The sequence below is a fragment of the Callithrix jacchus genome, chromosome 4 (assembly GCF_049354715.1).
Source record: "Callithrix jacchus isolate 240 chromosome 4, calJac240_pri, whole genome shotgun sequence".
Lineage (NCBI taxonomy): Eukaryota > Metazoa > Chordata > Mammalia > Primates > Cebidae > Callithrix > Callithrix jacchus.
Window position 1 is genome coordinate 4,360,139 of NC_133505.1, and position 22,447 is coordinate 4,382,585.

The following is a 22,447-nucleotide window of genomic DNA, read 5'->3' on the forward strand; positions in this document are numbered from 1 at the left end:
CTATTGATATGGTAGTAATAATCAGACATGACCCAGTGGCACGTCAACATTACTACAGTGACATAATTCCCCTATTTACCAAGCCCATGTTAAAATTACACATATGGAGTTTGTATAATTTTATGATTATAATGTGTATAATTTATGCACAACAGTTTACATATGTGAAGGTGGAGGGGAAGTGAAGTGGAGCTGGTGTGGAGATGAAGGTGGTGGACTTCCGTGTGGAAGAGGAGTTAGCAGGGTTTGCCCTGGGAAAGCAAAGGCTGAGATCTGATGGACTGCGGACATCCCTGAATTATATTCTTGGAAGTACTTTTGAAATGGAGTATTCCTAGAACAAGATGGTAGACAGGGAACTTAAGGGAGCCAATAAATGAGGGTTGGATTGAGCAAGAGAGAAAGAGTTCAGGGAAGGGATCTGGTTGTGCGGACCAGTGTTTGAGCTTTGCCCAGAAATTACGCCCTTGCAGCCTCTGAGCTACCCTCCATATCTGTTCATCTTAGCTTTTCTTCGTTACCCGGTGGGGTAGATCTTTCCAAAGCAGGTGTACATTCTCCTTCAGGAGGACAGGCTATGATAAGTGTGAAAATACAAGACGTCGAAATCTCAGGAGGAGCCTATACATTCATTATTGTCCTGACTTCACCCTACTGTCCTTTTTTTGGTGGAGACAGGGTCTCAAATACTTTTCATTTTCATATATCTTGAGCCCTTGAACCCTTGGGAGGAGGGAGCTCAGAACCCTGGAGAAGTAAGGAGTCTCTGATATGCCCATAACTGTGGTCTTTTCCATTTGGCAGTAACGAAGGGGTTTATAAAAGGTTTGTTGTTTGCGAAACAATAGGGGGAGAAAGCTCAGATTTTTTTCAAGTCCTTTTATGAGTTTATTTAGAAAATGAAAAAAAAATTATAATTTTAGTGAAAGACGTGGGAAGACGGAATGTGTGCATGAAACACACAATGAAACTACTGTCCCCTTCCATGAATCCGAGATCACTGAAACATTATCAGTAAATCATGAACATGCTTTTTGTTTCAGTTTTTGTTCTTAGAAATCTGTGGGAAGTTCTTTTTGGCTTTAGATGCTAGGAAATTTTGCTGTATCTGGGAACGAAAAGTCTTGAGGCCAAGTTTGGGGTGAGTGGAGTGGCAGTGGGAGGATTATGGCGGGGTCTGACCTGTGGCCATGCTGAAGCTCACTGGCCAGAGCCACCTGGAGCCCAGGTAAGCGGGTTCACTGATACTCATTACAGCAGTCTGGATTCTACACACTGTGGGCAGATTCCACACACCACGGGGAAATGGAAGGCGCAGCACATCACTGATGAGAAAATATGGGCGGGATTGGTGGTAGGTGATTTTGGAGATGTTCACGAAAGCCATGGTTTGCTCTGGAAGAATGTCGTGAAGCAGGAGACAATTTTGTGTGTGTGTTTTTGTTTTTGAGGCAGGGACTCACTTTGTCACCCAGGCTGGAGTACAGTGGCACCATCTTAGGTCACTGCAACCTCCGCCTCCCATGCTCAAGCGATCCTCCCTCCTCAACCTTCCCAGTAACTGGGATTACAGGTGTGCACCATCAAATTTTCAATTTCACCAGCTAATTTTTCAATTTTTGGTAGAGACAGGTTCTCACTATGCTGGTCTCGAACTCCTGGGCTCAAGCGATCTTCCTGCCTCTGCCTCCCAAAGTGCTGGGATTACATGCGTGATGCCCCGTCCTATTCCAATGCCTTTTATTAGGCAGTGGGAGAACAGAGAGGGCTTACATTGTAACTGGTAAAGGAGCAGTTACTCTGTTTGGCCAGGAGAGGGGGATGTGTGGTCATCTTGTGATTTGCACGCTGCTCTTGTTTTTTTCTGTGCTCTGGCATGATTATGACGTGGTCTTGTTTTTACCCCACTCAGTCACAGTGACAGAATAGCCTTGTTTGGTATTTAGTGCTCTGTGAAGCTTCTTCTTTTCAGTAGGAAACACGGCCTAGCTGGGAGTGCCTGGCTGCTCTCAGCTGATGCCTGTCAGGCCTGCTTTTTTTCTTTCTCTGAGCCCTCATTCTCTTTCAGGTTTTTTGTTGTTTGTTTTTGAGATGGAGTCTCGTTCTGTCACCCAGGCTGGAGTGCAGTGGCTCGATTTCTGCTCACTGCAACCTCTGCTTCTGGGGATCAAGTGATTCTCCTGCCTCAGCCTCCCCAGTAGCTTGGGATTACAGGTGTGCGCCAGCACACCTGGCTAATTTTTGTATTTTTAGTAGAGACAGGGTTTCACCAAGTTGACCAGGCTGGTCTCAAACTCCTGAACTCAGGTGATTCTCCTGCTTCTGCCTCCTAAAGTGCTGGGATTACAGCTGTCTCTACAAAAAATACAAAAATTAGCTGGATGTGGTGGTGTGCACCTGTAATTGCAGCTACTCGGGAGGCTGAGGCAGGAGGATCACTTGAGCCTGGGAGGTGAAGGTGGCAGTGAGCCGAGATGGCACCACTGTACTCCAGCCTAGGCGACCGAGTGAGTCTCAAGCAAGCAAGCAAATAAATAAATAAATAAAACAGATTTTTTTTTTTGGAGACAGAGTATCAATCTGTTGCCCAGGCTGGTGTGTAGTGGCACAATCTCGGCTCACTGCAACCTCCATCTCCTGAATTCAAGTGATTCTCCTACCTTAGCCTCCCAGTAGCTGGGATTACAGGCACACACCACCATGCCTGGCTAATTTTTGTATTTTTCGCAGAGATGAGGTTTTACCATGTTGGCCAGGTCTCAGATTCCTGGGCTCAAGTGGTTCACCTGCCTCGGCCTTCCTAAGTGGTGGGATTACAGGCATGAGCCACTGTGTCTGGCCCTTACAACACAACATTTTAAACACAATAATACACACTGTGACATACCTTCCAATAGCTGTCAGACGGATGATGTCATCATGTCTTTAACATCTGGAAAAGAGCAATGTACATGTGAGAGTATGTGAGTAAATGAGGCAAATAACTTTTTTAAAAAGTAATTAATTTATTTTTTAAAATAGAGGTAGGGTCTCACTATGTTGCCCAGGTTGGTCTTGAATTCCAGGGCTCAAGTGATCATTCCACCTCGTTTTTTTTTTAAACAGGGTCTCACTCTGTCACCCAGGCTTGAGTGTGGAGGCGTGATCATGGCTCACTGCATCCTCAACTTCCAAGGCTCAGGTGATCCTCCCACATCAGCCTCCTGAGTAGTTGAGACTACAGGCACTCACCACCATGCCCAGCTAATTTTATATTTTTTGTAGAGATGGGGGTTTCACCATTTTGCCCAGGCTGGTTTCGAACTTCTGGCTTCAAGTGACTGCCCACCTTGGTCTCCCAAAGTGCTGGGATTACAGGCATGAGCCAGCACGCCCAACCGCAAATAACATTTTAATATTATTATAAAAATTGTCTTGGCCAGGCGTGGTCGCTCATGCCTGTAATTGCAGCACTTTGGGAGGCCGAGGTGGGTAGATCACCTGAGGTCTGGAGTTTGAGACCAGCCTGACCAATATGAGACAGAGACAGCTGACTCTCTCTCAAAAAAAAAGTCCTACAACCTTAGGGGTCAGACCACACTTTTAAGAATCGCTATCTTAGGTGGTTCTAGAGAAATAGAGTACAGGACATTTACTGGGGAGTCCCTCAGCATCAATACCTTGGGGATGTTAAGGAAAGAGGATAGACAGAAGGAGAAGTGGAAATATAATGCAGTCTCACAATGAGCTCTGGAACTGGGGCAGCCCTTCAGAGTCGTGCACCTTGTACAAGGGGTCCAGGCACTTTTACGCCCACATTGTCCAGTCATTGGGTGTGGTCCACTGCTGAGAGGTGGAATAACCTTGGCCTCTTGGAGGGAGCAACAGGGCTCTCCTTGGCCCTTTAACAATTCGCTGGTATGGAGTCAGCTGAGGGCCCTGAGCCACCAACACTCTCTGCAGCTGGTGGATTGTGTGTCTCAGTCCCACATGGAATGATCAGGGCAGTGCACCACAGCATCCACCTCCGTGGGGAAATGAGGATGGAGCTGGACAGTTTGCTGGAGTGGGGAGGCACAGAGAAGAAAAGGCGTTGGTGCTGGACACAGTATAAACAAAAGGGGGAGGAATCTTTCTTTGTTTCTCACGTACAGCTTGCAGTTCTGTCTGAAGTTGGTCCCTGAGTTCACGTTCAAGAAATCCCATTATTTCTCCTCCTCTGCATAAGAATTCCTTGAACCAATGGGAACATTCTCATGGATTTCTCTAGAGAAGTTTCTACTTTGGGCAGCTGGAGGAGAATGAGGGAGAGCAGACATCTGGGGAAGCTGAAGTGTGGGTGGCAGAGATAGTGACAAAGGAAGTGAATGAGAGGAACAAAGATCAAAAGATGGGAGGAGGTCAGGAGGTTACAGGCAAGGGCAAGTAGGCAGGGGCCTACTGTACTGGTGCACTTGCTCTGTTACACCCGAGCGAGTACAGGAATGCGCCACACTCTGAGATTGCATTATGAGTCCTTTACTGCTGGCGACCGAGAGACGGCTAATGCCCAAAATTCTCTCGGTTCCGAAGAAAGAGTTAGGTGGTTTTTTATACCCCAGTTTGAAAAGGGAGGTGCGGGGGAAAGCTTGCTGACGGGATTTTTCACAAAAGCAGAGCAAGCAAGAAGTTAAAAGATAAACTAGTATATAAGAAGTAAACAGTACCAGGTGTAGGGGCTTAAGCTGCCACAAAAGACCTACACTTACAGATATGGGGCTCTGGGTACTTCACATCATCTTCGTTCCCAGGGTCTGCTGGCACTGCCTGACTCGGTATCTTATGAGCAAATGCATTCCTGGATGTGCCTGGTGTCAACCTGCCCCAGCCACACACTACAGTTACATACTTAATGGGGGAAAACAACTGTAAGTGAAGAAGCTAAGATGGAGTTTGTCCGGCTTCTTCAATTAAGAATGACTTGGTTAGGCCAACACAAGGTAAGTTTACACAGCTCACCTGGGCAGGGTGTTGACAGGCTGTTATGGGGATGTTGGGGCATCTAGAAAATATGGAGCTGAAAATTTTACAATATACATTTGAATCTTTGAGGGGCATGTCTTTTTAGAACCTTTTGGAATACCAGGAAATATTTTAAGAGTCTTTTCCTCTTCTGGCTGGGGGCAGTGGCTCATGCCTGTAGTCAAAGCACTTTGGGAGGCCAAGGTGGGTGGATCACTTGAGGTCAGGAGTTCAGGACCAGCCTGGCCAACATGATGAAACTCCAACTCTATTAAATATACAAAAAATTACCCAGGTGTGGTGGCATATGCCTGTAATCTCAGCTACTCCAGAGGCTGAGGCAAGAGAATTGCTTGAGCTGGGGAGGCGGACGCTGCAGTGAGTGGAGATTGCACCCTGCAGTCCAGCCTGGGCGACAGCGAGACTCTGTCTGAAAACAAAACAAACAAGAGTCTTTTGCTCCTTTGTGACCATAATTAGTTCCTAAGAACATGCGGTGGGAAGGTTTCTTCATTCAGGTTGTCCCTCTCAGCCAAATCTCAGCCTCTTCAGGTCCGGGTACCCTTCGCATTCTACCTTCCCCTCTTCCCCCCTTTCTCTGTGCTGGTTCCCCTCCGCTTTTCAGCCCTTCTTCCAGGCCCTGCAGCCCTGGCTCTAAGCAGTCTCCCACTAAAATCTCTAGTTCTCTGTTGTTAATAAAAACTTTAGACAAATTAAATTCAGCCGAGTTTAATTTGAACAAAGAACAATTTGCAAACCATCAGAATGATCGGGCAGCCGTCAGAGGTTCGGAAAGCTCCGTTCCACCAGGGAAGGGAGGTACAGAAACAGCTTCACTGGCTACAGCTCCGAGCTGGCCTTGTTTGAACATCGCCTGATCAGTTGGCTGCCTGTGGGTTACGGAGGTTTGGCTACTGGGATCGGCTGAGACTCAGCTATTTATAACAACAGTAACCTCCGGTGCCTTAGGCTTTCCGGTGGTTTACACGTGCAGTTAGGTTGCAGTTCATTATTAAGGGCTCAGGTAAGGAGCCATCACTCAGGCTAAATGTACGCATATTTCATACCAAATTTAGTTTAATTTAACACAATCATTTCCGCGTTAGTTAAGATTCTCTGATCCAGAATAAATGAAAAGAAAGCATATGCTGGACACTCACTCTGAGAAACAGAGAATCCTCTTTGTAGAAATTAGTTTTTTTATTGGCTCAGAGGTACCATTTCTCATCGGTTGCTGGGCAGAAACCGCTGGAGAAGATTAGAATGAAAACTGAAACTACACTGAATTGTACACATTGACAAAACATGTCAGCCCTACCTCTCAAAGTGTTTGGAGCTCTCGGTGTTTACCTGTTTGAATCATTAATGTGTGTGTTACCTGTATAATCAGCATTTCTTCACATTCAGCCGTCTTTTATGTCATAACAGAAGTATCACGAGAACTGAGTGGAAACATAAAAAGAGTTTAAGAACTGAAGAGAAGATGGGTATTAATTAAAATGAAACTGGAAGTTTGCAGACCTCCCCTTGCATGTGATTGTTACATAGATGATATCATCTTTCGCCACAGATCCAAATGAAAGTATAACAGAATGAAAACTAGACCTATCACATCTATTTCAGAACCTCCAAAATTCAGGTCTCAGATCCATTACTGAATTATAGAATTTTCTGGTATCTAGAGGTAGTGCTGTCAGTAACTGTATATTTTACATTTTTCACAAAATTATTTTGGGTTGGCTGAGCCTCTTTATTCACCTCTGGCTCCTTATTTGTGCCACACTGTATTTTCTCGTGTATTTGTTTCTCACTCTGACAATGAAATAAGTTCTGAGATTAACCTTTGGGTAGAGTGTAGGGATGTCTTTGTAAGGGGTCCTTGCTACAAACCTTGGGACCTAGCGATAGCAGACAGGACGAAGTCAGATGCCTAGGTAGGCAGCGATGGGTCCCCGGTGAAACCCCACCTCCAAGCCAGAGGCAGTTTAAAGCCTGAAAGCCAAGCTGCAAGTTAAATCCTCAGTCTGGAGTGAGAACTTGTCTTCCAGTTTGGCACTTTCCTCTGATTGGTCCCCATTCTTCAACTACTTTACATATACCCACCCTTTCCTAATTGGTTTTCTACACTGTGTGGCCACCTTTGAATGGTGTCTTCATTGTAACCTTTTTTTTGCATACCCGCAAACCAGTCAGCATGCACTTTCCTCTCTGAGTCCATAAAAAAGGCCCAGGGAGCACAGAGGGAACTTTCCCTCCTTCAGAGAAGGGTGCCAGTGCCAGCATCCCCTCTCCGCAGAGAGCTGTTCAGTCTCCTAATAAAATTCTTCTCAGCCCTCCTCACCCTTCGATGTCCAGTGTATCCTCATTCTTCTTGGGGGCGGTACAAGAGCCTGGGAATGGTCGCTGAACGTGAGTACAAGCTACAATGCAGGTGAGCTGGGGCACACCAGTGTAGCCAAGCAAGGCTTGGGTGGGGTGTTGCTGGCTGGAGGTCCCCTGCTTGCAAAGTGACCAAGAAGAAAAATCCCACATCACTACTACTTGCAACTTTATTTGGGTCACAAATAAAATATAAAGGCCTATCCTTTGTTTATGTCACAAAACAGATCCTCAAAGTAATTACAATTCCTAGGACTTAGCTGAACCCTTGGCTGATAGAAAGTGGCATTACAACAGTTTGCATTTAAGCTCTGAGGTAGAGCTGGATGGCTGCTTGTGCAATATCCAAATCCACTTTTATCAGTAATGAAACCCCATATTCTTCTCTTTTTCTTTTTTCTTTCTTCTTCCTAAGAAAACCCCATTTTCTTATTGCAAACTGTCCATCTCATTTGTAGACAGGGGAAGACAAGGGACTAAGTTTGAGCCAACTGCTTGAGGGTGAAAGTTTTGTTTATCAGAGAGATTATTTTAGGGGAGGCTAAAACAGCTGGGAGACCCTTACACTCCCCCTACTTTCTTCCTCTTGTCTAGAATATGGACTTTGGAGCTGGGGGTGCAGCAGCCCTTTTGTAACCATGAGGCACCATTGAAGATGCAAGCCATATGCTGAGAGAGAAGAAAATAAAGAAAGAACTAAGTGGACTTGGATGACATTTCAAGCTCTCAGATCAGCCCTTGATGGCCACTATCCATATTTATTGACATAAAAAGAAGTTCTCATTTTGTTAAAGCCAATGGGATTCAAGACTCTGTTACTAATAACAAAATGCAATTCTTCCCTCTACTCACTACAGTTTATAGGAAAGTTGAGTATAGAATTCAACTCCAAACATATAGGAAAGTTGAGTGTAGAATTTCTATCTCTAGCCTTGCAGTCTCACCTAGACTCTTGGTTATTCAACGGACTACTCTGCATCTCCATGTGTATCTCTAATAGGCTCCTCAACCTTAACGTATCCACAACTGAACCTTTGGTGTTGCACCACCCCCATCTGGCTTCTTGTGTCTCAGTTTCCCCATCTCAGAAATTGACAACTTCATCTTTCCAGTTATTCCTTCCTTCCTTCCTTCTTTCCTTCCTACCTTCCCTCCCTCCCTCTCTCTTTCTCTCTTCCTCGAGACGTTAAGTTTTGCTTTGCTACTCAGGCTGGAATGCAGTGGTGCAATCTCCGCTCACTGCAACCTCTGCCTCCTGGGTTAAGTGATTCTCCTGCCTGCCTCAGCCTCCTGAGTAGCTGGGACTACAGGCGCACACCACCACACCCAGCTAATTTCTGTGGTTTTAGTAGAGATAGGGTTTCACCATGTTGGCCAGGCTGGTCTTGACTCTTGACCTTAAGTGATCCACCCGCCTCAGCCTCCCAAAGTGCTGGGATTACAGGTGTGACCCACCATGACCAGCCCATCTTTCCAGTTTCTAGGACTACAACCAGAGAGCCACTTTTCTCCTCTGCCATGTGAGGACACATTTAAAAGGCTGTGAACAAGGATGCACACTCTTACCAGTCACCAAACTGCTGGTGCCTTGATCTTAGGTTTCCCAGTCCCCAGAGTGCAAGGAAAAAAATTTTAGTTGGTTATATATCTTGGTCATATGTAACCAACTAAAATTTTTTTCTTGCACTCTGGGGACGGGGAAAGTTGGACAGACTAAAACACACACATAAACAACTCTGTTTTCTGCCTTAACAAATTAGATATTTAAATATATGATCCTGATTCTTCCCATAATGTGTCATTTGTAACTTGAGTAATATAATTTCTGACTACTTAAAAAGCTTTTTGTGCCGGGTGCGGTGGCTCACACCTATAATCCCAGCATTTTTGGAGGCTGAGGCAGGTGGAACACCTGCGGTCGGGAGTTCAAGACCAGCCTGACCAATATGGCGAAACCTTGTCTCGCTAAAAAATGATGGTGCATTCCTGTAATCCCAGCAACTTGGGAGGCTGAGGCTGGAGAAACGCATGAACCCAGGAGGCGGAGGCTGCGGTGAGCCAAGATGGCGACACTGCACTCCAGCCTGGGCCGCAGGAGTGAAACTATGTCTCAAATAAATAAATAAAATAAAATAAAATAAAAAAAGCTTTTCATTCAATCCCATTTTACAACTGGATTACTGAGTTGTTTAAGATCCATTAAGCCAGCATTTTAGATGCCTAATTGTATTAGTCAGGGTTCTCCAGAGAGACAGAACCAAAAGGGGATAAAGATATGACACGGCGTTTATTACAGGAACTGGCTCATGCAATTATGTAGTCTGAGAAATCCCATGACAGGCCAACTGCAAGCTGGAGACCCTGAGATTCTGGCAGTGTGGCTCAGTCAAGGTGGGAGAGCCTGAGAACCAAGCTGATGGCATAACTCGGTCCAAAGACCAAAGGCCTGAGAAGCTCATGGCCACTGGTAAACGTCTCAAAGACCAGAGAGCCTGGAGTTGTGATATTGAAGAGCAAGAGAAGAGTGTTGAGAGAGAGAGAGAGAGAGAGAGAGAGAGAGAGAGAGAGAGAGAGAGAGAGAGAGAGAGAGGGAGAGAGGGAGAGAGAGAGGGAGATAGAGAGGGAGAGAGAGAGAGGGAGAGAGAGGGGGAGGAGATAGAGAGGGGAGAGGGAGAGAGAGAGACAGAAAGAGAGAGAGAGAGGGAGATGGAGGGGGGGAGATAGAGAGAGAGAATGAGAATTCACCCTTCCTCTGCTTTTTGCTGTTGGGCCCACAGCTGATTAGAAGTTGCCCAAAGATACTGAGGGCAGATCTCTTCCAATCAGTCCACTGACTCACATACCCCTTTCCCCTGGAGACAGCTGCAGAGACAAATCCAGAATTAATTCTCCATCCGCTGTCTGTATTCCTTAACCCAGTCAAGTTGACACCTAAAATTAACCATCATATTCATTTACTTCCTGAATCCCCTACCCCTAAACCCTCAAATATGGTTTGAGGATTCCTGGGGTTGGTGGGAGGACGGGGGTCTCTTACATACAGTTTTGTTTTATTTTCCCTTTGTTTGAGATGGAGTTTTGCTCTTTCACCCGGGCTGGAGTGAAGTGGCATGATCTCAGCTCACTGCACCCTCCACTCCCACCACCCTGCTAGGTTTCAGTGATTCTCTTATCTCAGCCTCCTGAGTAGCCGGGAGTATAGGCTCCCACCACCGCTAATTTTTGGATTTTTAGTAGAGTTGGGTTTTGCCATATTGACCAGGCTGGTCTTGAACTCCTGACCTCAGGTGATCCACCCGTCTTGGCCTCCAAAAGTGCTGAGATTACAGGCATGAGTCACTGTGCCTGGCCCATTTTGTTTTGATTTTTTGTTTTTTGACAGGGTCTCACTCTGTTGCCTAGGCTGGAGTGCAATGGCAGGATCATAGCTCACTGCAAACTCCAGCTCCTGGTTCAAGCAATCCTCCATTCTGGTCTTCTGAGCAGCAGGGACTTCAGGTGTGCACCACTACACCTAATTTTTTTTTTTTTTTTTTAAATAGACAGGGTCTCACTTAGTTGGCCCGAACTGATCTATTTTGAAGGAGTCTGCAAAGTTAATAATGTTGTTTTCATGTTAATAATAAAACACAGTTTGTTGTTTTTAATCTCAGTCTGTCACTAGGATAGTTTTCTTTGCCTATATAGACTATGATATCCCAACAGATCAAATATAAAGGCAGATATGATAATCCTTTCATGTTCTCTTAAGCAAGACATTAGATTTGGAAAAATATAATCAATGCCACACTTCTCAATAGAATTTATTTTGCTTTGGATGCCATACTTATTTTTTCACAAACATTCTACTTATATTAACCTATAATTGGCTTATTCATGCTATTTAATATAAATTAACAAATACATTAAAACATTTCTCAGTTTCAATTTCAAATGCCATATATACCAACAAATATCTACCAAAATAAAAAAAAAAGCTATTTGGAATCCTCCATCATTTCAAAGTGTTTAAAGACATCATGAGCCCAGGAAGTGTGAAGTCACTGGTGCCCCCACTGAACCGGAACGCTGAGGTAGATCTGGTCCAGGACTGCCCTGCTCCACCAGGACCTCAAATCTCAACCACACTCGAGGACAGAGTACTGACTCCTTGTTTACTGCAGGGGCCCCTGAGCCCAACCACACCCACATGTCCATGTTCTTCATTCATCTTCATCCCAGGCCTGTGGGTGTGTGCTCTGGAAACTCTGGGGCTGGGTGGAAATGAGCCATCATCTCCTGGGACCCCTCAGCTGTTATGGTGGGACTCGGCCACCCTCACAGCCTTGGTCCCTCCCAGCTCTCTGGTTCCACTTCCTCTAGCTCTGACCTGGATATCTGGTTCCTTCTACCCTCCGGTGGTCATGTGGATTCCTCTCTTCTCCCACATCCTGGCCAACCCTGTTGGCTTCATTCCAGGTCCACAGCATCTGGTGCCAACTGGCATACTGGGCTCAATGTCGTCACCCTGATGCTAAACAGCAGGTTCGCTGCCAATCAGCTTCTCACACTTTCTTCCTGGCTGGGAGCTGTGTAACAACTAGCTCCCTAGGCCTGGATCCCGTCCCACAGTTACAAGGAAATGAACTGCTAAAGCCACAGCCTCCTGAGGAGGTGAACAGGGGCTGAGGCCTGCAGGGGGTGTGAAACAGGCAGCTGGAAGATGTTCTCTTATGTGACCAGAGCAGGGAGGGCGTGTCTTCCACCAGGGGCGTTGTGCGGTGGCTGCTGATGGCCAGGGCTCGTCTACCTGGCTGTGAGACCAGGGAATTGATCCTGTGGGCTGTGGTGGGTCCCTGCCCTGTGAAGTGTCAGGCCCGCTTCAGGCACCGTGACCCCATCGGCTCCTGTGAGTGCGGGGCAGATGAAGATGGGGCTGTCATCAGACCCTAACCTGAAGAAGGGCCTCATAGGCCTGGAGAAGACTGAACGGGGGCATGTGTAGATGTGTGATCTGTCCCTCATGTTGTAGAAGGAGACGTCTCCAGCTTCATAGTCCAGGAAGACGCCCACCCGGCAAAGGGACTCCTTCAAAGGGAGTATCCTCTCAGGGGAGGACAGGGCCCGGTACTGGTTTCCAAACATCTCCAGGGTCCAGAAGCCATTCTCAGGAAGCAGCAGGAACTCCCCTTTCCTCTCAACACTGTCTCTACACACCCCCACAGTCCACACCATCACGTTTTCCACTTCCACCTCCCAGTAATGTTTCCCAGAGGCGAAGCTCTCCCGGCCCAGGACACAAAGTTGACTGTCGAATCTCTCTGGGTTGTCCTGCACGCTCTGCCTGAATGGGCCCCGCCTCACACTTCTCCGGTCCTCTGACAGGAAGAGCTCGGGATGAGCGGTATCTGGGTCCAGGACCACATCGGCTGCAGAGGAAGTCTCAGGTTTAGGCCTGGGGTCTCAGGAACCCTGGGGATTGTGTGGTTCCTGGTTCCCAGAGAGGTCTCAGAAAGCTGCAGCGTGATCCCCATGTAGTGGCCACTCCCATGAAGGGGCCCTGATTCCAGGCAGCTCACACACTGAGATTCACTGAAGCTGCACTTCTATCTCCTCAGAGACAGAAGCAGTGCCCTCAGGTTAAGAAGAAATGGAGCTCTAAGAAATCCAGAAAGTTTGGCAAATGAGGCAAAATTAATCATTCTTACTTTCTCTCAGCATTCTAAGATGTGTTCCCTTTTCTATTGAAGACATATGATTTCTGGCCAGGCGTTGTCGCTCACGCTTATAACCCCAGAACTTTGGGAGGTTGAGGCGGGTGAATCACTTGAGGTCAGGAGTTCGAGACCAGCCTGGACAACATGGTGAAACCCCTTCTCTACTCAAATACAAAAATTAGCCAGGCGTGGTGGTGCATGCCTGTAATCTCAGCTACCCAGGAGGCTGAAGCATGACGACTGCTTGAACTTGGGAGTCAGATGTTGCAGTGAGTCCCAGATTGTACCACTGCACTCTAGCCTGGTTGATAGAGTGAGACTGTCTCCAAAAAGAAAAAAAAACCAAAATGAAGACATATGATCCTTGGGACTTTCTTTAGTTAGAAACTTTCCAGCTTGGCTCAAACCAGCACAGAAGCTTTACATCCCACTCCTCCTCTCCTCAATGGATGAACTGAGGTGAGTCTTTCCCTTCACAGTGGCCTGGAGGGTACTTCATTGGTACTATGTGTTCCTCTTACCAGACCACAACTGACTTAAACGACTGACAAGGGCACCCTTCAAAAAATAAAGAGGGAGAATACATGTCTCCAAAAGAAAACCTGCTGCCTGGGGTCTGTGGGCAAAGGTTGGGAGAAACAATTTCCATCCAGTTTTGCTTCAACAACTTGGGTCTGCAGTCTACAGGAATCACTTCTGTCGGTGCAAGAAATGCTCCAGACTCCAGGCATTCTGCAGGCCTCTCCCATCTGCATTTATTCTTACTTATCCAGTCTATCTTTCTATTGCGTTAAAACGATTTCCTCCATTCCCCAAGTTAATATGTCTGTTTATGACAATTTGCTATTTTGTCCCAAGTTGACAGTGGGAATTTTGAAATTCACCCAAAGAGGAAAGGTCCATGTGCCATGGTATCTGGTAAAGCCGGGACCCTGTGGTGCTTACGGGCAGAGGGGCAGAATCCCAAGATGGGAAGTGTGCACTGGGAACAGGCAACTGGGTTCTGTGCTCTCCCATTCACTTGTGGCTCCCACTCACCTGTGGCTCCCTGTGGCAGGCTATACACAGAGCCCTGGCAGGCTATACACAGAGCATGAGTGCTCTCTTAGGAGCAGAAAGGCATTTCTGGCCACCAATTGGTACACCCTTGTGTCAGGCTTACTATGTCACAAGAACGCTTGTGGCCTCTTCCCCACATGGGTTTTCGACTTTGCACAGTCTACACCATCTCCAGGATATAAATTGCTAAAATAGAAGAATTGTGTTTTTTCAAATTGATCCAGGATCAAAGAGCAACAACTACTGAAACGTAACTCCTGGGAAGGCTACTATACATGGGAAGCCTCTGGCAATTACACATTAATTACTCCACAAGAGAACGGATCCTGAGATGTAAACCGTAGGGTTGATTGAGGGCTGCCGGGATTCCCTGACAGAAGAGCCGCGGTGCATCATTGCTGGGACACTGTTGATGAACTGACCCGTTCCCTGCTGTCCCCACCTAGCCCTGGGCCCCCTGCTCTTCTCCTCTAAGGAGTCCTGTCAGCTGGCTACTGGGGAGAAAGCTGAGGTCTGAGGGAAACTCAGAGGCACTCACCAGCATGTAAGAATGTTCTTCTCCATCCTGCAGGGAGAGACAGAGGTGAATGCCATGAGATGCTGCTAACTGAGAACACAAATCGTGCACGCGGTAGTTCAGGAAAGGCCAAACTTACTCAGTTCTTCCTGAAGTTGCTCTGAAAAACAAACAAAATGATGAATTCAACAGAAGAACTAAGAGAAGCTAAGTTTAGAGTCAACAACGCAGGAACCCTCCTTTCTATGAACAGTAATATCTCCCTTCCCTCATGCCTAGGGCCTGTCAGAAACCAGAAAGGACACACGATCCGGTGGCTGAGCACTATCAGTACCTTGTTAGACTTGCTTTTGCTCAACCATTTAGTACGTTATGGAGCCAGGTGAATGAATGCAATGCGGGCAGAACGAAAGAACACAAGCTCTCAGACATTCATTCCGAGGATGTGACAGTTCCCAGCCCTTGCTGCGGCTGCTGTGCGTTTCCTCTCTCTTCCCCACGATGGTACCTGGGAGAGTTGTGTCCTTTGTATAATGGTGAACTGTCCTCCTGCTGTTTTGCTTTTTTAATTAGAGACAGGGTCTCACTTTACTGTTCAGGTTAATCTCGAACTTTGGGCTCAAGTGATCCGCCTGCCTCAACCTCCCACAGTGCTGGGATTCAAGCCATGAGCCACCATACTCAGCCTCTTTTACCTTTTATTTGAAGTTCTGTCTCTTTTTCCACACGTTCTTTCTCCAGGTCCTTTGTAGCAATTTCTCTCATTTCGCGTTCAAACTCCTTTTCCCCCAACAGAATCCTTTTTTCCCTTTGGAGTTTGTTGATCCAGTAGATACACACGGCAATGGGTATCATCAGAACAAGCAGAGTGACAGGCAGGGCCACCACACAGGGAGACACGCTGGGCATGAAGGATTCTGAAAAGCAGCCAGAAATGTCCACTTAGTCTGAATAGAACATCTGGGGTGAGATCCCCTAGGAGCACATCTCAAGAGCTCCTCAGCTACCTGTTGTGTTGTTTCTCCCTCAGAAAACTCAGACAGTGAAAGAGATGCTGGCTCAGAGCTGGCCGACACCTCAGTGGTTTCCAGGCCAGGGCCCAGAGGCAGCAAAGCAGAAACATCTGGAGTCAGCATGGGAAGGACCCGCCGTGCTCAGTCAGCACAGCCAGCACCCCGCCTCAAGCCACCATCACTCACACCTGGAATACTGCAGTGCCGTCCTTGTTCTGCCCTTACCATCGGCAGTCTGCCCTCTGCAGAGCAGCCCAAGTGAGATCATGTTAATCCTTTGCTCAAAACCTTCCAGTGCTTCCCATCTCACTCACTCTAAAAGTCAAAGTCTGTTTGTGGCTTATGATGCCATATATAACATGTCTTCATTCCTCTGTGAATTCATCTGCTCTCACTTCCTGCACTTACTCCATTTCAGCCACACCAGCATCACCTCCTGGGGGTCCTGGAAACTGCCAGAGATGTTCCTTCCCCAGGCCCTTTGCATCTGCTCTTCCTGTAGCTGGGTTGCTCAGTCCTTAAGTGTCTGATGGTTCCTTGTCATTGGATGGGATGGATCAACTCCCATCTTTACGGTGACGTCTTCCCTGACCCTCCTGTTCATAATTGCAATGTCTCATGCCCCTGCCCCTCTATTCCCTCCTTGCTTAATGTTTCCTACAGACGTTCATCACCATCTGATAGAATATATATTTAATCACTGTTTTGCTCAGGCTGTGTTCATGAGGGAAGACATCTTCATATAATTTGTTCAATGATTTACTCTCAGTTTCTAGAACAGTGTCTTGAACATACGGTATGTTTCTTGAGCATTTGTTGAATGAATTATGAGTGTGTGTCAATAGGGAATTTCCCCAGCTCTGTCCTTTGGAAAATCACATGGGTAGGTAAGGATGGCAGCAGCATACAGGAACACTAAGTGTAGAGAGTCACCTTCCACACCACTCTCCATGTCTTATGGTCGTTTTCAGTGTTTAAAAATTGCTGACCAGGCATAGTGGCTCATGCCTGTAATCCCAGCACTTTGGGAGGCTGAGGTGGGTGGATCACTTGAGGTCAGGAGTTCAAGACTGGCCTGGCCAACAAGGGGAAATCTCATCTCTACTAAAAATAGAAAAATTAGCTGGGTGTGGTGGCATATGCCTGTAGTCCTAACTACTTAGAAGACTGAGGTATGAGAATCACTTGAACCCGGGCGGCAGAGGCTGCACTGAGTCAAGACGACACCACTGCATGTCACCCTGGGTGGCAGAGCGCGACTCTGTCTTGAAAAAAAAAAAAATGTGCTGCAGCATGAGGACCTTAACAGAAAAAAAAAAAAGACCATGTTCACCCCCAGAGAAGAGGCTCCTACTCCTGACTGCTGGGACTCTTTGATTCTCCCTTTGTGGCAAGGGGAGAGGCCTCAGCTCAGCTGCAGCCTCCAGCTCCTCAGGGCCCAGGACCATTCCACCCACACTGCTGTCCCACGCCTGCTCTGGGCTCCCTCTGTGTGCTGAGGACCCCCACGCACTCCATGAGTCTCAGAGGGCAGAGAACTCACCTGGAATAAAAATGACACTTTCTTTCTTCCGGCCGAGCACGGTGTTGTTGACAGAGCAGGACATGTTCCTCACGGACCTGTCTCTGATGATCACAGCTGTGGTGACCATGAAGAGGCCGTCTGCATCATGGGTGGAGACCTCCTTCAGGGCAGGCACGACCTCGCCGGAGGGGTCCCTCCACAGCACGAGGGGCTTCGGGTACCACCCTCTGGATATGCACTCCACCAGGATGCCCCCATCCTCGTGGCCCCTCATTTCAATCAGGGGCTCAGAGCCCAGTCCTGGGGAGAGATACCTGGGCTCAGCTAAGAGGCAGTGGTGTGTCAGTACCTACTGCAGCTGTTCTGTGAAGGGAGAAAGTGAAGGAAAAAAAGACAGAGGTAGGAAGCAAGAAAGAAGAAGGAGGAAAAAAGCGTGAGGGTAAGGAACAAAGCACCCTGATGCTGGAGACACCAGGAGACCAGTGGCCACATGAACTGAGCTCTCTAAGAGGAAAGGATCGCACTGCACCCTTTCCTTTGTGGTCCACCTGCAGGCCCCATCAAAGCACCAAGCATCTATCTGTTTGCTATAAATGCTTGTTCTATTTATGCTGCCACACTAACTTTCTCACTTCAAGGTGGGTTGTCGACTCCAACTTGAACAGACAGCTTGTGGATTTCACTTTCTGCTCCTGAGATGACTTCTCAGCAGACCTCAGCTTCCAGAAGCTCTACAATAATAACAAGAAGGACAAAAATCTGCCAGGCGGGCAGAATCCTAAGAAACCTTTTGACCAAAGACACTGACCCTTCTGTCTAGTTCAGAACTTCACATAACCACCGCTCTCTAACCCGTAGGAGGTGATGGTTTGTAGGAGCTTCAACATGCTGGTCTGCAAAGCCACCTCTACTCCTAATTCACGCTGTTTACCTCCCAGAGGCTCCATCCGTTAGGCAATGCCTCTTTTGTTTTCCTTGTGCCTTTTTCGAGACAGAATTTAACTGTGTTGTCCAGGCTGGAGCACAGTGGCAAAATATCACTGTGCCCTGTACTCCTGTGCTCAAGAAATCCTCCCACTTCAGCCTCCCAACTAGCTGGATCACAGGTATGTTCCACCATGCTTGGCTACCATTTCACTTTTCTGTAGAGACAAAGCCTCACTGTGTCGCCCAGGCAGGGCAATTTTCTTAAAGTACTCTGAGAACATCAATTTATTAGAAAGATCTGGATGATGCAGGGATTAAGACAACCATACCACATTTTCAGTATCAGAGATCATCACCAAAAATCCTAAGAATCCACACTCGCCCTAACTACAATAACTACAATCCATCTTTAAATGAATCTTCAATAAAAGTGAACACCAGGTAAGAAAGAGCTGCAGAAGCATCATCCTGGGATACCTTTCAGCCGTGTGTGATCATCCAAACTTCTCAATAATTCCTATGTAAAGTCTCCCAACCAATTTTACCAAAGACAGGAAATTAAACCAGTAACAAGCCTAGTGCTTTGGTTCAATTTAATTTAAAAAAAATGCTTTTACACAGTCTCACTGTATGACCTGGGCTGGGGTGCAGAAACGTGATCATGGCTCACTGAATCCTTGACTTTTGAGGCTCGGGTGATCCTCCCCCCTCAGCCTCCCAAGTAGCTGGAAATACAGGCATGCACCACCATGCCCAGCTGTGTGTGTGTGTGTGTGTGTGTGTGTGTGTGTGTCTTTGCAGAGATTGGGTTTTGCCATGTTGCCCAAGCTTACCTTAATTTTTTCTTTTTTTTTTTTTGAGACAGAGTCTTGCTCTGTCACCCAGGCTGGAGTGAAGTGGTGAGATCTCAGCTCCCTGCAACCTCTAACTTCTGGGTTCAAGCAATTCTTGTGCCTCAGCCTCCCAAGAAGCTGGAATTACAGGCGCACTCCACAAAACCTGGATAATGTTTTTATTTTTTCAGTAGAGATGGGGTTGCACCATGTTGGCCAGGCTGGTCTCAAGTAATCCACCTGCCTCTGCCTCCCAAAGTGTTTGTATTACAGGTGTGAGCCACTGTGCCTGGCCCAAATATACCTTTTAAGGCATAATACACTAACCCCAAGACTGATGTAATCACTTAACGTCATTTTAACAAACTGCTAGAAATTACACTTTAAATGCATTTTTATGTTGAAGCCTTCCCTATTACCTCCCAGCGAAATTCTCAGTCTTTCACTATGGAGTTAGCAGGAATTATAGAAACAGAGCAAGACTCCATCTCAAGAAAAGGGCACGGTTCAACGCTAAGGCAGGCATAAGATTTCTCTTCCGAGATTCCCCATTTTCCCCTGCTCATGGCCTCAGCGGAATTCCGCATGTGCTTCTCAAGAGGTGAAGCCCACGGCTTAGCAGGGCAAATCCACTTGTGCAGCCCTTGTGCAGAAGGAAAAATTTTTCCGTGGAATTCCCTTACCACAGAGACAGTGTCCCTGTGGAATCTCCCTGTGGAAAGGAGATTCCAGGCAAAAATCTGCTGATCTGTTAAGGAAGAAACTTTCCCAAAGAGTCACACTGTGCTAAAGTAACAAAGCAAAAGGAAGCAACACACCTGCCACCACGAGGCGCAGGATGGCCTCATCGGAGGACCTGCCTTCTTGGAAGTAACAGCGGTAGGTGCCGTTCTCCTGGGCTGTGACGTTGTGTATGACCAGGGCCACGCTACCCCTGCTGACGTCCTTGCTCACAAAGGTGGTTCTTCCTCGGTACTCCTCCATCTGCTCCTCTGTTCTCTCTCTCCCTCCCTTATACACAAACACTGCTGGGGAGAAGTGAGACCGGAACCACCGCACCTCCATGTCCTCAGCATTTTTCTCGGGGGACAGATGGCAGCGTAATGTCGTGTTTTCTCCCACCATGGCCAAGATGGGGTCAGTGGGCCCCACCACAGTCAACTGGGCTGTTCAACAGAGGGGTAGAGTCAGACAAGGACACCAGTCACTACATCTCTAAGGCAGGAAAGGAAACAGATATTCCAGGGACAAACACGTTCTTTCCACAGCCACAGAGTGTTCTTGGCCTGGGATTTCTGGGGACCAGCAGCTGTGGCTAGTTGACAGCACCCCCGGGAGCAGTAACTATGAAAAGTGCTTCTGCTTCACCAAGGAAACACCGAGCCCGCCCTGAGCACCCTCTGCCCACCCTGTGCCCCTGAGGAGATTTTCCTCCATTCCCCAGTCTAGCGCTGTGCCTGAGTATAGTGTAAACTTCAAGGTTTAAAGTTTCAAAACGTTGACTATCTCGTTGGTAATATGGTGTATTAAGCATTTACATATTCATATTTGACGATTTGGGGTGAAACAGAGTATAGTATACAGATTTATTTCATGTTTTTTACTTTTTAAAGTTAAAATGTAATTTTTCTGAAAATTTGCTATTGTACCTGCACTTGACCTTTGTGCCTGGCTGTACTTCTTTTGGACAGGGCTGGGAAACTCAGTGCGCATGCTCAGAACGAAAGGCTAAGTCAACAGTCCCACAGTCCTTCTTTCCCTTTGCAGACTGCAGTGTGGACGTTCCTTTCCCGTAGGTGACAGCAGCACGTGGCACACATTCCTACCTGAGACCAGCGCACACAGGCTGAGGAGGAGGAGCAGGAGGGAGGCCGGCAGGGAGAAGGGCAGGGCAGCAGCAGGTTCCATGAGCACCCGGGCAGGCAGGGACCAGAGACCTGGGGTCACAGAGGAGAATCGGCCTAGGAGTCTCGGCACCTCAGTGCTGGTCGGACCCAACCTCTCCTGTCACTCAAGTAGGTCTCATCGGCCCCCAACTCCAGCGAGTCCCCTGCATGTGAAGGCTCAGGTATCTCCCGAGAGAGGGATTCCCTAAACATCCCATGGAATAAGCAGTCGGGGCGAAGATGAAGCGGGCCGTTTCCCGCCCTCCTCCACGCACTTCTCTGGCCAGAGTCCGCTTTCTTCTGTGGTCGCTGGATTCTCCCACACCCTCCGCCCTTCCCTTCCCTTCCCCTCCCCGCACCCAGGCCGGGCCACGCGAGGTAAAGCCAGGCGGGGCCGCGGCCCCCCAGAGCGGCCCCCCCACCGCGGGTCCCCCCACCGCGGGTCCCCCCACCGCGGGCCTCCCCACCGCGGGCCTCCCCTCTCCCAGGCCCCGCTCTCGCGTCCACAGCGGACGCCGCTCCCCCGCTACCGCCCCGGAGCTGTGGCGCCTCCCCTCCCCTCCCTACCTTGTAGAATTAACGTGGCGCCTTCTTTTCTCCTCTGGTCCTCAAATGACGATTCTCCAGCCGCCCTTCCTTTCTGCAACCTGCCCAGGGGCACAGGCACTGCTAAACACAAAACCATCTCCAAAGAGGAGCAACAAACACTCTTCTCTTTCCCCTAAGACGCCATGTCTGGAGCTGCTGATCCGCTGGTCCCGCCCAAGAGTTTCCTAAATAGTTTCGAGCCAGGATTGGTCGCGTGTAAGTCAATCAGCCAATGGCGTCGAGCCTTATTTCTCAGCAGTTACTAGGTAGAATACACGGAATCAGAAATCTCAAGCAGCAAATTACCTTTTGAGATGATGGGGTCTTTTTATTTACCTTTTCTTTGTTCAAAATCAAGATTCTCTTTCTTACCCTCTTTCTCTTTTTCTCATTGTTTCTCTCTCTTTCCGTCTCTCTCTCTCAAGCTTTGAGATTCCCCGAGGTGTGCCCCGAGGTTGCTGGCTCTGCGGGTATCCACGAAGAGAGACCTCTCTATGTAGACGGTGATTTTGCTCGGTAGGAAATATTAGGAGGGCATAAGCCGCCCTTTCCAAAGCCAGACGACTCTTGTTCAAGTTGATGGGTTTGGAGGTTGGGCCTGGAGAGCGGAAGGGCTTGGGGGAAGCAGGCATGGCTGGAGAGGGAGGGGTAGCAAAGGAAAGGAGACAGCAGTTGCCCTGGCTGTTATGAAGGCCTTGTCATTCATTCCAGAGCTATTGGATAAGAGGTGCTGAGGATACTGCGTGAGACGCAAAAACCCTTTTCCTCAGGGAGGTGGCATTCTGGTGGGGGAAGAAGATGGAAGTGAGCAAAGACTTTCTCGGTGCCCTTTACCTTCTAGAAAGTAGGTGGTCAGATTAGGTTACAACGGCCACACAGCACACAGACACACACACACACACATACACACACGCGCGCGCGCGCACACATACCATCCTCCCGCAAACTTAATCCCTCTGCCAAAGACTCCAATCTTGTCATTGTAAAGATATCTTCCAGAATCGTCAAATGACGATTCTCCAGCCGCCCTTCCTTTCTGCAACC

At 47.8% G+C, this 22,447-nt stretch overlaps 2 protein-coding genes and 1 long non-coding RNA gene across 23 annotated transcripts in view; 1 reads left to right on the forward strand and 2 right to left on the reverse strand.

The window, feature by feature from the left end:
- BTN1A1 (butyrophilin subfamily 1 member A1) overlaps positions 1 to 6,422 on the reverse strand; it is a 23,608-nt gene extending 17,186 nt beyond the window's left edge. For 5 of the 8 annotated variants that reach the window (XM_035297288.3, XM_054254741.2, XM_078368136.1 and 2 more), the window contains exons 1-2: positions 5,272 to 5,893; positions 2,888 to 2,932 (exon numbers count right to left, since the gene is read on the reverse strand). The gene's annotated coding sequence lies outside the window, so the exon portion shown is untranslated. Of the gene's footprint in view, positions 1 to 2,887; positions 2,933 to 5,271; positions 5,894 to 6,358 lie in introns of those variants that run through there. The other 3 variants (XM_078368137.1, XM_002746171.6, XM_078368138.1) reach the window with 3 other exon arrangements.
- LOC100409586 (butyrophilin subfamily 2 member A1) overlaps positions 1 to 21,558 on the reverse strand; it is a 26,951-nt gene extending 5,393 nt beyond the window's left edge. Inside the window, exons 1-11 of one of the 14 annotated variants that reach the window (XR_013533602.1) lie at positions 21,383 to 21,558; positions 20,756 to 20,866; positions 19,748 to 20,095; positions 17,188 to 17,469; positions 15,327 to 15,548; positions 14,771 to 14,791; positions 14,653 to 14,679; positions 7,322 to 7,476; positions 6,359 to 6,422; positions 5,272 to 5,410; positions 2,888 to 2,932 (exon numbers count right to left, since the gene is read on the reverse strand). Coding sequence is in view for 10 of the 14 variants with exons in the window: in XM_054254722.2 (XP_054110697.2) it covers positions 12,145 to 12,767; positions 14,653 to 14,679; positions 14,771 to 14,791; positions 15,327 to 15,548; positions 17,188 to 17,469; positions 19,748 to 20,095; positions 20,756 to 20,866; positions 21,383 to 21,500 (1,752 nt within the window). In the remaining 4 variants the exon portion in view is untranslated. Of the gene's footprint in view, positions 1 to 2,083; positions 2,933 to 5,271; positions 5,411 to 5,693; positions 6,423 to 7,321; positions 7,477 to 11,144; positions 14,301 to 14,648; positions 14,680 to 14,770; positions 14,792 to 15,285; positions 15,549 to 17,187; positions 17,470 to 19,747; positions 20,096 to 20,755; positions 21,021 to 21,382 lie in introns of those variants that run through there. The other 13 variants (XR_013533604.1, XR_013533603.1, XR_013533605.1 and 10 more) reach the window with 13 other exon arrangements.
- Positions 1,971 to 9,839, forward strand: LOC128931913 (uncharacterized). Its single transcript, XR_013533608.1, has 2 exons — positions 1,971 to 2,963; positions 3,106 to 9,839. It is a non-coding gene; the product is annotated as an uncharacterized LOC128931913 (long non-coding RNA).
- Positions 21,559 to 22,447: the final 889 nt, after the last annotated feature.